This window comes from Typopeltis vanoorti, chromosome 15 (assembly GCF_054136105.1).
Source record: "Typopeltis vanoorti isolate ZY-2024b chromosome 15, IOZ_Tvanoo_1.0, whole genome shotgun sequence".
In the NCBI taxonomy this organism is placed as follows: domain Eukaryota; kingdom Metazoa; phylum Arthropoda; class Arachnida; order Uropygi; family Thelyphonidae; genus Typopeltis; species Typopeltis vanoorti.
This window is the reverse complement of record NC_143563.1, coordinates 68,721,607-68,737,465: the sequence shown is the minus strand read 5'-3', so window position 1 is coordinate 68,737,465 and position 15,859 is coordinate 68,721,607. Positions and strand designations below refer to the sequence as shown.

The 15,859-nt window shown below is 36.0% G+C and overlaps 1 protein-coding gene across 1 annotated transcript in view; it reads right to left on the bottom strand.

The window, feature by feature from the left end:
- LOC150098850 (uncharacterized) overlaps positions 1 to 15,859 on the bottom strand; it is a 107,592-nt gene that overhangs the window by 8,984 nt on the left and 82,749 nt on the right. Inside the window, exons 7-9 of the mRNA XM_090405208.1 lie at positions 11,236 to 11,353; positions 1,183 to 1,250; positions 775 to 859 (exon numbers count right to left, since the gene is read on the bottom strand). Of these exons, the coding sequence (XP_090261334.1) occupies positions 775 to 859; positions 1,183 to 1,250; positions 11,236 to 11,353 (271 nt within the window). The remainder of the gene's footprint in view (positions 1 to 774; positions 860 to 1,182; positions 1,251 to 11,235; positions 11,354 to 15,859) is intronic.

Genomic DNA, 15,859 nt, shown 5'->3' with positions numbered 1-15,859 from the left:
CACATACACAGCAAAGAAGAGTTTCTTCAGTAATGGCAGATTGGATATGTTTATTTGCAGTGCAATGAAATTTCTTTTCCACTTCATGATTATTTCATTGCACTCAATATAAAAAAAATGTCTACAGGTATTTTAATTATAACAGTATAGGAGGGTATGCACATATTGCTGCTTCTGAATAATAAGCTGTTCTTGTTATGGAAAATGTGTATTGGATCCAGGATGTGTCTTCCACTGGTAACATAGCCAGGATGCATGGGTAGGCTTAATGGCCTTGCTAGTCAACCACTAATAGCAAAACTATAAGCACTGTTGCTATATTCTTCTTGCAGTAAAATATCATTTTAAAACATAATTTTATCAACATAACTATATTTTTATACATCTTTTATTTCATTTTCAATTACCTAAACTAACAATATTTTCCATAAGCAAACCCTAATACTTATGTTATTATCTAAAATAGTGAGTTTTATGCTTTGAGATGTGAGATTAAAAATGTTTCCAGAAAGGAGGGGAGGAATAAAAACCTACTTGTCAGCTAGAGATCAACTAACTCCAGAACTGACTGAAAAAAGGCTTAAAAAAACTTCTTTAGTTTGCAATCAAGCCTATAATAGTCTTTATTCCAGCACTATACGACAAGAAATGTTTCCACAACTACACAGGCACCTTCAAGTTTTCTATAAGAACCTAAATCAGAATCTGGAGCGCATTATGCCCAACATAATTAACTATTTAAACATTTAAAAAAAAAAATAAGGTTATACTCACTTGAGGCATTTCCCACAGTTTACTGTTTTCATCTAAAGGTTCCTTATCAAATACATCAAGCACTACTCCTGATATCCATTTTTCACTATATAAATAAAATTGTATAAACATTTTGGATTTACATACTATCATCATCTGTACTGGTAATGAAATTTTCTGTATTTTTTAACCCGGCATTAGTAAGGTGGGATGTCACACATCCCAAAGATTTTAAATTAACTATAACTGTGACACCCCACCTTACCAATGCCGGGTTAATGATATATTTGCAGAAAATATAAGGAGACATTTTTTAGAACATTCAAAATGCATCATACTAAATATTTTATTAATGCATCAATTATAACATTTTATTAAGCTGTAGATTTTGTACAGAAAGATGAATTCATATGAACAAATAAAACTTACGAAACTGCATGCAGAAGATCTTCTTCTTTGATTATATCTCCTCTTCCAACATTTATGAAAACTGGTTTCTAGTTTAAAATGATCAGGTAATAATACCAGATAAGACAATTGACAAAGAGCAATATATAATATAAGCATTATAGTAGAACAGTTTGGAATGAAAATATCTATAGATAAAACAAAAACAATGGCATTTTGTGAACAAACTCCAGTTAGAAGTAAAATAATTAATAATGATAGAACAGATAAATACTTATCTTTGATGTGAAAAAAGATATAAAATTAAAATCTTCAAATTTTTTACAGGTTATAGGCCTGATAAACAGAACACTCAATCCGAATTTTGTACAAAAAAGAACACTTAAAATACACTTGAGCAGTACCTACATTATTATATGGCAGGCAATAAATAAACAAGATAAACAAAGAATAAAAATTCATGAGAACTGAAAAATACACAGGCAAAAAAAAGGAAGATATTTTAAAAGAACTAAAAATCAATAGAAGAAAAGCTAAACAAATATAAACAAAATTGGATAGAACATGTAAACCAAATGGTCTATGCCTGCACCTGATACCCTAAACAATAAAATATAAACCGATTGGGAAAAGAAAACTGGGTGGACCTCAAAAGAGGCTATTAGATTAAAAATGAGAACAGAAAGGTCTATATTCATATTTAGTGTTATGATCTTCAATAGATATCCCACAATAACAACACATCTCAGTGCTTTCAAATATGCATGAGCAAGACACATCCATCATCACAGTCAAAAGGTATCCTGGATCCAATACACATTTTCCATAACAAGAACAACCAATATTCAAGAAGTCTGGGACAAAATTCAGAAAATGAAGAGAAAATACAGCACCCACAAACTCTCCATTCTTGAAATAATTGCCAATAGATGCACATCCAACACTCTCAGCAAGAGAGAGGAAGAGATTCTGCTAAAACAGGAGTATCTTTTTATCTCCACAGTTTCTTTCCCAAAACTGCAAAGCAAAAAAAAAAAGAACAAATTTTCTTTGAGCAGTACTAAAGAATACAACACGCCATTTGTGAAAGAAGAAATGAAAGCTGTTTTGCTTAAATGCACTCCAACTGCTGCTGAACCAGATAACATCCATTAATATGATCAACCATTGCACCTGTTCAACAGAATATTCTGTGAGAAAAGGTTTCCAGACACCTGGCAAAAGGTTATTATTATTACTTTCTGAAGCCAGGGAAGGATCCAAAATCAAGAAATTAAGAATAACTGCTTGTGCAAGATTATGGAAAAAATGATTAACTTACATCTACAGATTTGTGGAGGGAAAGACGCCTTTTTTTTTTTCCTTCCAGAATACAACCTGACTTTGTAAATATCATTCTACAATAATCATCTATTCCAATGGAGACGTCCATTAGACATCCATTTCCTAAAATGCAAACACTTAGTTCAGTTTTTTTTTTTTTTTTATATGAAAAAGGCATATGACACTGCTTGCAGAGAAATATTTAAAGACTTACACAATCTTGGGCTCAGGGGGGAATCTCCTTCTTTTTATTAAACATTTTCAATCCAACTGAATCTTCCAAATTCAAGTGGGAACTGCTCTCTCCCAACCATATACCCAATGTGGATGACTTTACTATCTTCTTCATGCAACATGAGGTCACAGAAAGACAGCTACAGCAAACCACTGAACATCTTTCAAAAGAATTCATATTAATTAAATTAGGGAAACAAAACACATGTGTTAAAAAGATTATTTTACTGATTAATAATAAAATAATAACCTTACGTTTCGACCCCTGTATTGAGGTCATCTTCAGAAGGATACATTCAGAAGTATAAGAACAAGCTATTCTGTTGCACTCTACACAAGTAAATTACATCTACATTGTTAACTAATCTTTTTTTCTTAGCCTGCCCTCTAGTGGAAAAAAAAAAAACTACAATAAACTCTGCTCAAGTCCTCATGTACTAGGATTCTTCTGGAATTGTAGTGTTATATTACGATTATCTTCTCGATTTGTACAGGTTGCTATTGAATGTTCAAGGGGAAAAAAAAAAAAAAACACTTCACTAGGTCTTGTATTGAGATTTTTCTTTGTGGTTGCTATGAAGGTTGTAGATGGGTCCTCCACATTCTTGGAATTGTTAGACCATCATTTTTATTCAGATTCGGATCATGTTTGAGCATTTCACATGCTTCCTTGAATTTCCACTCAAACCAGGTTTTGGTGCGGTGTAGGGACTTGGTACCTTTCCAGTCAATTCGTGGTATGTTTGGAGTGCATGGTCAGAAAGGCCGGTTTTTTCCAAAATGGAGGTATTTTATGTGACGTTTGTGTTCATCCTTTCTGATTGGGATGGTTCGTCCTATTTCCCCTATGTATGGGATGTTACATGTGCAATCTATTTTGTAAACCCCGGGGTGGGCTAAGTGTGGCAGGGGATCCGTGGAAGAATTGAGTAGGTGCCTTAATTTTGTCGGGAGTTTGAAGGTGGTTTTGATGTTGTATTTGTGTAGTGTTCTGTCTATTTTTTCTGAAATGCCTCTAACATATGGCATTTCAGAAAATAGCATTCTTGAAATTTTTTTTGTTATTAGTGGTATCTTTGTGGAGGATCTTGTGAATGGTTTTTATACTGTATCCATTTTTTATAAAGGTATGTTTGATGGTCTCATATTCATGGTTAAGAGCTTGTTCAGTTGAACAAATGGTTTGAGCTCTGTGTTTATGGGTGCTTATCACCCCTAGTTTTTGTGTTGGGTGGTGATAGGAAGTTTTGTGTATGTACTGGCCTGTGTGTGTGTAGGTTTGCGGTAAACTGAGAAGGAGAGACAGCCTGAAGGAAGACGTGTGACAAGTGTGTCTAGGAACGGAAGAGAGTTGTTTTTTCTATTTCAATGGTGAATTGGATGCGTTTGTGTTGTTTGTTCAGGTGGCTAAGGAATGTATCTATAGTGCTTGGCGGCCGTGGGGCCAAATGGCGAAAATATCGTCGACGTATCTGAGCCAAATTTTGGGGTTTAGGCATGCCGATTCTAGAGCTCGTTGCTCAAAATCTTCCATATAAAAGTTTGCTATTGGGAGGGAGAGTGGAGAGCCCATGGCGGTACCTTCTTTTTGAAGGTAAAAATTGTTTTGCCACACGAAATATCCGGAGCGGAGTACATGAGCATGGGCAAAGAGGGCCGTGATGTTGTGTGGAAATATGTTCTGTAAGAGTAGGATAGTATCATTGATTGGGACATTGGTGAAAAGGGAAGTTATGTCAAAGCTGACTAATAGATCTTGGTCGTTGAGTGTAATATTTTTAATTTTGTTTATGAATTGTGTATATTTTATGTAGGAAGGGAAATGACCAACCAATTCCTTGAGTGTGGCAGCTAATTTTTTGGCTAAGTAGTAATTCGGACTCTCAATTCCTTCCACAATAGGACGTAATGGCGTGTTTGTTTTGTGTACTTTTGGTAGGCCATAAATTCTGGGTGCGCGGGCATACTGCGGTATTAATTTTTTGATTGTTTCTTCCGGCCACGTGTTGACTGATTCAAGTAGTTCAGTAGTTTTCTTTTTGTTACGTTGCGTGGGGTTGTAATTTACCATTTGGTAGGTGTTGTGGTCCGATACCAAATGGTTCATTTTTTCAATGTAGGTTGTCCAATTTAAAACAACAGTGGCGTTCCCTTTATCGGCTTTAGTGATAATGATGTCATGGTTATTTTTAAGGGATTTGAGGGCCAGTTTATTATCCGCTTTGTTTAGGTTGCTGCTTAATTTTTTGGTTGAATTTAGTAAACAGGCAGTTTCCATCTGTATTTTGTCAGCTACATTGGCGGGAAGGGATCTTAAACTTCTCTCGATATGATATATTATATCTAGTTTATTTACTGAACTCGGAGCAATGCCGTAATTTAAACCTTTCTCCAGTAGTGAGAGTTCACCTTGTGTGAGATTGTAATCCGATTGGTTGATAACCAGACAGCGGTCCAATGGTGGTTGGCTGCTCCTAACTGTGTTGTTGGGTGATTGGCTGCTCCTTCCATTATGGCGTCGGAATTGTCTTATGCTTCTGTAGTTTTAATGCTTGAAACTTTGTTATTAAGTGCTCTTTGTTTTTGAGTAGTAGGTGCTTGGCCAAGTCTTCTGTAATCCTGTCTAGAATATTCCAAATTTCCTGATTAACGTAACTGGATAGTTCAGATTTCAGTTGTAACGCTTTGGCTTGGGTCGATGCTAGGTTCTTTCATGTCTCGTGAATTTGTTCTCTTAACAAAGCTTTTTCTAGTCTGGCATAGATACGGAGCGCTTTAGCTGATGTAAATTTCTTCTTCAGTTTAATGCAGTTTGGTATTAAGTTGCTGTCTCGACAACATTTCAAAAAGGCCAGGCGATTAATTAACATGGAAATACATAGCTTTAGTTTACCGTAGAGGCTGCACTGCTTGTGTGTCACATCTCCATGCATTATGATGATTCTTTCTTTTAAGGTTACATAGTAATCAGCATTCATATTAATTAAATTAGGGAAACAAAACACGTGTTAAAAAGATTATTTTACTGATTTATTATTTTATTAATAATAAAATAATAACTTTACGTCCTATTGTGGAAGGAACTGACAGTCTGAATTACTACTTAGCCAAAAAATTAGCTGCCACACTCAAGGAATTGGTTGGTCATTCCCCTTCCTACATAAAAAATACACAACAATTCATAAACAAAATTAAAAATATTACACTCAACGACCAAGATCTATTAGTCAGCTTTGACATAACTTCCCTTTTCACCAATGTCCCAATCAATGATACTATCCTACTCTTACAGAACATATTTCCACACGACATCACGGCCCTCTTTGCCCATGCCCATGTACTCCGCTCCGGATATTTCGTGTGGCAAAACAATTTTTACCTTCAAAAAAGAAGGTACCGCCATGGGCTCTCCACTCCCCCCCCCCCCCCCCCCAATAGCGAACTTTTATATGGAAGATTTTGAGCAACAAGCTTTAGAATCGGCGTGCCTAAAGCCCAAAATTTGGCTCAGATACGTCGACAATATTTTCGCCATTTGGCCCCACGGCCGCCAAGCACTAGATACATTCCTTAGCCACCTGAACAAACAACACAAATGCATCCAATTCACCATTGAAATAGAAAAAAACAACTTTCTTCCATCCCTAGACACACTTGTCACACGTCTTCCTTCAGGCTGTCTCTCCTTCTCAGTTTACCGCAAACCTACACACACACACACACACACAGGCCAGTACATACACAAAACTTCCTATCACCACCCAACACAAAAACTAGGGGTTATAAGCACCCATAAACACAGAGCTCAAACCATTTGTTCAACTGAACAAGCTCTTAACCATGAATATGAGACCATCAAATATAAAATAAAAATAATAAATAAAATAAAATAATGGATACAGTATAAAAACCATTCACAAGATCCTCCACAAAGATACCACTAATAACAAAAAAGATAGATTTCAAGAATGCTATTGCTATACCATATGTTAGAGGCATTTCAGAAAAAATAGACAGAACACTAAACAAATACAACATCAAAACCACCTTCAAACCCCCGACAAAATTAAGGCACCTGCTCAATTCTTCCAAGGATCCTCTCCCCTGCCACACTTAGCCCACCCAGGGGTTTACAAAATAGATTGCACAGGTAACATACTGTACATAGGGGAAACAGGACAAACCATCCCAATCAGAAAGGATGAACACAAACGTCACATAAAATACCTCCATTTTGGAAAAACCGGCCTTTCTGACCATGCACTCCATACCACACCACAGAATTGACTGGAAAGGTACCAAGTCCCTACACCGCACCGAAACCTGGTTTTTTTTTAGCGGAAATTCAAGGAAGCATGTGAAATGCTCAAACCTGATCCGAATCTGAATAAAAATGATGGTCTAACAATTCCAAGAATGTGGAGGACCCATCTACAACCTTCATAGCAACTACAAAGAAAAATCTCAATAGAAGACCTAGTGAAGTGTTTTTTTTTTTTTTTTTTTTTCCCCCCTTGAACATTCAATAGCAACCTGTACAAATCCAGAAGATAATCGTAATATAACTGTGTAATTCCAGAAGAATCCTAGTACATGAGGACTTTAGCAGAGTTTATTGTAGTTTTTTTTTTCCACTAGAGGGCAGGCTAAGAAAAAAAATTAGTTAACAATGTAGATGTAATTTACTTGTGTAGAGTGCAACAGCAAGTAGCTTGTTCTTATACTTCTGAATGTATCCTTCTGAAGATAACCTCAATACAGGGGTCGAAACGTAAAGTTATTATTTTATTATTAATCAGTAAAATAATCTTTTTAACACGTGTGTTTTGTTTCCCTAATTTAATTAATATGAATGCTGATCACCGTGTAACCTTAAAAGAAAAAGAAAGAATCTTTCAAAAGAAGTTCAGATTTTCACAGCAGAAGACAGTTTGTGTGCATTTTTGCCATAGATGTGGCCTTCATCCTGATCCAGAACTCAGACTATTACAAACTTTAATCCCAGTTGCACCAGAAATCAAGTTCGGGAGAGGGACCTCAGATTTGACAAACTCACTTTCTTCTCCCTCATATGTCAGTGGTGAAATAAGAGCCATAAAGCAATGAAATCCTTAACATTCTATCTTCCACCTCTTGGGGCACTGATGGATGGATGCTCCTTGCTTCGATTGTACAGGGCACTGATTTGATCAAAACTTAATTATGGCTCCCAAGTCTATGTTTCTGCCAGAGAGTACCCTGCAATGTAGAGAGGCCCTAGTAGGATCATCTGCTGTCTTGTCAGCAGATGATCCCACTGCATAATATCTGCTCAGATCCCACACTAGAATGCAAGCTCTATCTCATACTGCTGAGCTGTATGAGATAGAGCTTGCATTAAAATGCATAAGATTGCATCACTACAAAAGGTGCATAATATATCCATATTCACAAAGTTCTCTACAGGTAATAAGATAAGAGCTGAAGAAACATCCAGGGCTCTCTATAATCCAATATATCCTCTATCAGTTATGGAAACTGCACTTGGATGTATGCCTCTGTTGTATTCCAAGCCACATTGCAATTAAGGGAAGCAAGGGTGCAAATACAGCAGCTAGTTCAACTCATGTCTCAAGCTTCCACCATCTGCTTGTCCCATATGCCAATTACTGGCAGATCATCAGACACACACTTTTATCCCAGTGGCAGTCATCATGGAAAAGAGAGATCACTAATATGCTCCATTAAATCAAACCTGAAATCAAATTGTGACAATCTAGTCTATGCAGGGACCATAAAGAGGAAACTGTTCTAGCTCAACTCCACATAGATCATAGTCATCTTACACACACTCCTTATTGAGGGGTGATGAAATGCTTACATGTAAGTGGTGTGACAATGGACTAACCATCATTCATATTTTAATCAGCTGCCCTCATTTTTTGTCAGTGAGCACAGTCACTATTTTAGTTGCATTCATAATCTGTCTGAGCCCTATACATTTGGGCAGATTTGATCAGATTTATCAATTATTTCCATTTTTAAATTTTTACAGAGCATTAATCTTTATCATTGTACAGGGTGTTCGGGATAAATTGGACATATTTATAATTAATTATATTTTTCCGTAAGTTACATGTATTAACACACACTTCTCTTCATTTAAAAGTTTGGACCCTTCTTCATTCATATACAAGATGTCAGAAAGGATGGATAGCTGGAACCCACCTGAATCATGGAAGAGAATAACTTGTATCATGATGATTCGTGCCCGCCATCAAAATAAGGATATTACGACTGCTGCCCAATGCTCCCTGAATACAGTAAAAACAATCAGGCATGAACTAGAGACTTGCAATGGTGACTACGAGGATGTAGCAAGAAGAAAGATCCCTAGCAGACGATCTGATTGCGTTCGTACAGCAGAATTCCTCGCAAATCTGCAGGAACAGGTGTTGAAGAACCCTGGCATTGGAATTCGGGCTTTGTTCGTGGAGTTGCTAACTGTAGTCAAGCCCTGGATAACAAGGGTAGCCAATGGTAGGCCGTATGTATGGCAGCAGGATTCGGCCCCTTGCCACACCTCTGGGAAAAGTCAAAAATGGTTGTCTGAAAATTTCTACGACTTCACCAGTCCAAATGTTTGGCCTCCAAACTCCCCAGACCTTAACCTCATGGATTATTTTGTATGGGGCGCAGTTGAAAAAGACACCAATCGCACTTCCAGTAATACAAAAGCCCAGTTAATGGATAAAATTAAAACAGTTTTTGCGGCCCTTCCCAGGGAGACTGTAGCATCAGCTTGTTCGAGGTTCCGAAGCAGAATTGAAGCTGTGATCGATGCTAATGGTGGTTATTTTGAGTAAATCTTGTTGATAGTATTGTAATTAACTCTGCCTGTAATGTTTTTTTGTCAATTCATTAAATTTAATAGATACAAAGAAGATTTTCTTTTTCCTTACGAAACTGTCAAATTTATCCCGAACACCCTGTATATATATATATTGTTGTCATATAGTCATATATAGCAGAGCAGGCCTGTAATAGCAAATTTACTGGAATACACAAATTTTACTGTAACAAAGTGAGAGGTGTTCCAATACTTATTATTCATAGAAACTCATGTTTTTCATCTTGCAAACCAGGCAGAAGAACACATGCAATTAACAGATACGAGATTTTAATCCTATAGCTGCAGTTGCTTTAACTTATAAGTAGTGGTTTAAAGGTTCTGGCCTTTAAACCACTACTTATCAACATAGTGCATTTATTTTCTAAATTGTTTGTTTTTCTTTGGAAATATGATATGTCAAGATCAATTTCACTGTTTCTTTTTCTTCTTTTTTTTTCCAGCCTCTATGTACTATTATGGAAATCATATGATATTGTTAATTTGCCAGCATCCCTGTGGCCCAGTTGGATAATGTATCTGCTATCCAACCCACAGGATGTGGGATTTGGTATCTGAATACCTTTAGGTGGGAGATGAATTTCATTATCTGGTATGAGACTATCGTCCTGCTAATTGCAGGCTTGAAGCAGCTTAGAAATATATCAGTTTGGTCTTCTAAAAAAGATTTTCCAGATTATCTGGAAAATAAACCCACCCATGGTCCTAATGTATAAGTGGGTGAGATTCATATAAAAAAAAACAAAAACGGCTGCTTTGCATTAACATTCTACATTAGAATTTGTCTATGCTTTTAACCTAAATTTTCATCTTGTTTTCTTTTCATTTTTATATTGCAGCTATTTCTTTGTTTATGTGACTAATCACCGATGAAAGGTTTCATGTATTAAGTGTTTTAATGTTAAAGCAACATGAGAAATTTGTTAGATCAGGTCATCCTACAATTTGGTGTTTCATCGAATTTTTGCAAATTTTAGTATACAGCATATCACAACTGAAAAAGTTCAAGTTGCTAGACAACCTTCTTGCACCTGGAGTTTCCAACCAAATTTGTGTATTTTATCCAGCTGTAAAAGTATAGAAGCACCAAATGTAAAAGGTTAAAAACTGACTATGTCCTGTGACAAGGAGCATAGTCAGTTTTTTATCCTTCTATTTGCAACATCAAGCTAAAAACAGTTTTGCTGGTGTATAGGATTTTGATTAGAAATGTTGCCTATGGCGCACATCAAAAGCATAACTAAGCATTTTGCACTAATCACACGTTTTCACTATTTGAAGAATGCCTCCTAAAGTTTTATATTTTAAAGATTGTTTCCTCAAAAAAGTACCTAATAAACATTAACAATATAGCAAAAAAAACTTTTTTTACTGTATTTTTTTTGGAGTGTCCTATTCCCTTATATTAGTTATAGTACTTGACTGTAACTAACATAAGGTACTGAGCATATCTATGGCATTTCGAACTCAAATCTTACTTCCCAGTTTCCATCAAGTGAAAATATTAACTAACACGAATAAGTGTAGTGATATTTTATCTTTTACAAAAGGAAATCTTTAATCTCATTTTATTTAATCCTGCATTTTAACACAACCAGATAACCTTTAATAAGCTTCAATTCACTTACTTTTTGGCAAAGTTGAAGTACATGTCCATTTAAAAGGCCACATGTCTCTGGGGTTGAGGGTAATACATTACAGACATAATCACATTCAGGAAGCAATAAATTTATATCTGTTACAATCCTATAAATATCAAGTACAAATTATTATGTGGAATATCCTTGATATCTTCAATTTTGTTAAATAAATGATTTAATCAACTGCATGGTTTCTCTCTTAATGGCTAATATGTGATACACTGGTCTCAGAAATTTTCTTCAGATTTTCATTTAATTTCATTTTCATAATTTTTACAAGGAGACAAATTCCATGGTAAATCACTTCAATCCAAAATACAAAAATTTATATCAGATCATTCTGATACAGCTCTAAGAATATATAATAGGCAACTGCTATGGCAACCCCCCCCCCCTCATGGGAATCAAGTGTGAGGTAAAAATACTAAACCCCACACTTGATTCCCATGGTGGGGGGGGGGGGGGACAGTGCAAGAAATAGAATAAAAGAAATCACATACCTAGTATAAATACTTTGTAATTATACAATTGACAGAATACTTTGTATTTTGTCCTCAGTGTATGATTTTCTGTTATTTTGTTTGTTTCGTCTCCAAGTTTTTCTTTTGTTATAGTTTCTGGCTGTTTCATTTGTATTCTGATTGTAACATTATTTGCAAGGAAATTCGGTTTGCTATAATGAAGGTTTCAGCTTTTATTGTTTGTCATAGTGAGCTTGATATAGTATTGGTTCTTTATTAAGCTCACTATTACAAACAGTAGGCCAGAACTTTTTTCTGGTTCAGTATAGTGCATTATTATAGTGGTGTTCACTATAGTGTGTGTCTATTGTACAATATAATTAATTTCATTAATACCACTAAATGTTAGAAGTGTTTCAGTTGAACATTCATATGGTTGACCATTATTATTTATGCTATTCAGATAACAAGAACAATGTATGTTTGGATGGTTCTCTTCTTCAGCAAGTGATTCCTCTAATTCACAGATGGTTATACGCTGCTTGGAAAGAAGTCAACGGATACCATAGTATGAAAAAAAAAAACAGCCATGGCACCCACCATAATAAGATGTAGAATCTGCTTCCACTGTGATGACTGCAGCAATCCTACAGGACGTACTTTGCACAAGTGTAAAATAGTGATCAATGGTAATTTTGGACCATTCTTCCTGTAGTGAGGTCCAGTTACAGCAGCAGCCTTATGACACAGTGAATTGTCTTGCTGAAAGAGATAATGGTCAGTTCTGTTAGAAATGCCACAAAGCAGGAAGTATTGCATTGTCCAGGTTGTTCAAATACTTCTTGGAGTTCAATGTTTGTGGCACTGCAAATGGAGGTCCGAGGCCAAACCAGGACCAGACGATCACATTCCCACCTCCGAATTTTATAGTTGGGGTTATGCATTCTGGTAAGATATGTTCGTCACAACACAGCTTTCCAAGCTTTGGCATCCCACTGAAGATGACGCTAATGTAGGTTAAGGCAATGTGAGGCTTGCATATTGTGGTGCTACTGTGGAAACTCATGTTGTTAGGCTCAGAACTAATACCTGGAACTCCACATTCAATATGTTGGCCAATAAATGGCGGTTTTAACATATTATCCTTTGTAGTGCCCTACGGTCACAACTGGTGAGTGTGTTGGGTCCTACACTGTGGGTAGCACTTGCAGTTGACTCCCTGCACTTCCATCTTAGTATGGTATCACTGATTGTTGACTTGGGATGATCCAATTTGTCAACAATTTTCCATTCCAAACAGATAGGTCTGCAACATGGCATCCTATCACAATGCCTCTTTCAAACTCCATCAGTTCCCTTCTCACAGCCATTTCACCCAGCCATAGTTGCACTGACTTGGAAGCATCATATTCCTCCATTTTGTATCATGCGATTTGTTTCATGCCACAATGCACCTTACCCATTGACTTCTTTCTAAGCAGTATATCTGCAAATTTGAGGAATTTTGTATCTCTTTATTCTTTTTGTAGGTAAATATAACTACCTTAAACCACAAATATCTTAAAACATGTACAAGTGTGATGATGATGGTAGTAATTGTGCAAAAGTATAAAAAAGTATAGAAAATGAGCATTACTGCATGCAAAAATCAGTATGCTGAAGCTGGTGGACAGCCCAGTCAGATATAAGGTATTTTTTAAATTTAACATATTTCTCAAATGCTAGCAATTAGAGCAGTTCTGATTTATCATCGTCATTCTAATACACAGTCCATATCATTATGGTAAGCTTCTTCTTCAAGGTCTAATAACATTTTATTTGGATCAACATCTTTTCCCTGATATCTTCTGTTCTTATATGTTTACAATCCATTTGTTATATGGATCCAATTTCATCCTCCTTTCTATGACTGTCTTCTTCAATATTTGGCTCTCTTTTATTTAAAGTAAAACTTCATCTTTTCTTCCACCTCTCCAGTTTACTCCTGGTTATGTATATTCTTCAATAGTGCATTTCATATGCCTCCATTCTTATCCAGCCCTCTGCTGTAATAGTCTCAGCATTCTGTCTCATACAGTCTGTAGCATTCCCTTAGGTATTGTTAGTAATAGACTTTCTCAGAAATTGCATACTTCCTTTCCTTCTTGATAAACTGACCCTGTCACATAAATTGTTTAATAACTAATCAAACTAATAATGTGCATTTATCAATGCTCTAATGAAGGTCTTTGTTCTCTCACAGTTAAAAAAATCAACCAGGATTATCTCATATACGTTTATAAAAAAAAGTAATTGGGACAGTACTTTCCAGCACTGCATCAATTGCCATTCTGTTTTCCAGAAAGTCATCTGGAGTGCTAAGCAGGGTATTACTGATAAATTTTATGTTTTCTTAGACAATAAGCTAACATCCCTGTGAACCGCAATGTGATGTTTTCACATCCACCAAAATATGGATGTACAGCACTCAACAGAGTTCAAGTAGCATGGATGATAAGTGCAAGCCATCAATTATTTCCATTAACAGGTGTGATAATTTGTCACACTTAGAACCCTTAACCAGATTAACTTGCACTCATAATTGCATCTCAGAACCAGTAATGCTGCAAGTACACACACACACACAAAAAAAAAAAAAACTTATCTATATATGTATATAGACCTAAAGAAAAAAACGAGAATCATAGTAATCCCATAATGCCTCACTTTACTGAAAACTAAAATGTTTCTTATTTCACTTGTTTATCAACTTTGGAGCTTTTTATTTTATTTTATTATTATTATTTTTTTTACTGCTTGCTGTTAGCTTTGTATTTTTAATGCTAGACTGTTAAACTTTTATTATAAATTTTCCCCTGTTCATTTTTATTATATGTTACATTAATATCTAGATGTACCAAGATTAATGTCCTCCCATTGACTCCAGACATAAAACTGGTGTGGCAAGAATAAAAATGTGTTGATACTAAGATTCCATTTATACCAAGCAATATGCTAGTTTCAATTAGAAAGACTGCAATTCCTATACAGTCAGCATTTGCTATGCTATCAATAAAATGCAAGGAAAAACATTCCAAGTTAACAGTGTGAACTTTCGATTTGATTGCTTCAGTCATCTGGTGTGGATAATAATAATTGAGTTTAGTCTCCAAGATTTCTGGTAATGTGAGACATCAATATTTATTAAGCTTGGAGGAATGTTGTAGAATTGTTGAGATTTCATAAATAAACAGTCTCTCATATTTTACTTTACTTTGCCACCAATATATTGGCACTTTTTTCCAGTCTGGCCAAAGTATGCGTTTGCAAGAGCAGGGAATTCTAGTTGCCGGATTATTTAAGTGATGGAGAGGATCACTTTATGTCATATATCATCATTAAAGATACTGACATTATGGTTAATGTTGATATATAGACTCCCTCTTCAATAATGTTTCCCTAAAAAGAAAACTGCCTATCATTCTATCCTCCCCTCATATATCTGCCTTATTTACTTCTATATCTTGTTGAGAGTTTGACGAAATCGTACCAACCGGATGCGAACATTAAGGACGTCAGCGAGTCTATTAGAGCGCAAAAACAGAGGGTGAAAGAAATGATAGTAGTGGCAGGAACAAATTATTTAAAAGAAGACAAAATGGAAATGATAGAGGATGTGAGGGAATTACTTGAGGTAGCAAAAGAGAAGAGTGAGAGAGTTAGGATGGTGAGTATTTTGCTGCGGTATGACAGTGAAGTGTTTAGAAGGAGGGCCATAATTGCCAATGACTTTATGCACGGGTTATGCATGGACAGTAGTGTAGAATTTGTGGATGTGTGGAGTGAGTTCGATGGGCGAAAGGATTTGGTATACGGAGACTTGAAAACGTGTTGATGAATGAAGTGGAAGGATGTACAGACTCAGGGAAACTAGATTTATTAGGGGGGGGGGGGTAGATATGCAGACTTTAGGGAGGCAGTGGAGTGTATGAATGAGTATAATATGCCCGAGCAAATACGAAGGACAACAAATCAGAATGTGATAGCTAGTATAAGGCATCAAAGTAGGGATGGGACTAACGGGCTTCTGCAATTTCATGTACACTAATGCCAGGAGTATTAGGAACAAGGAGGAGGAGTTTTTGGCCTTGGTTGGCATTTCCAGGCCACAG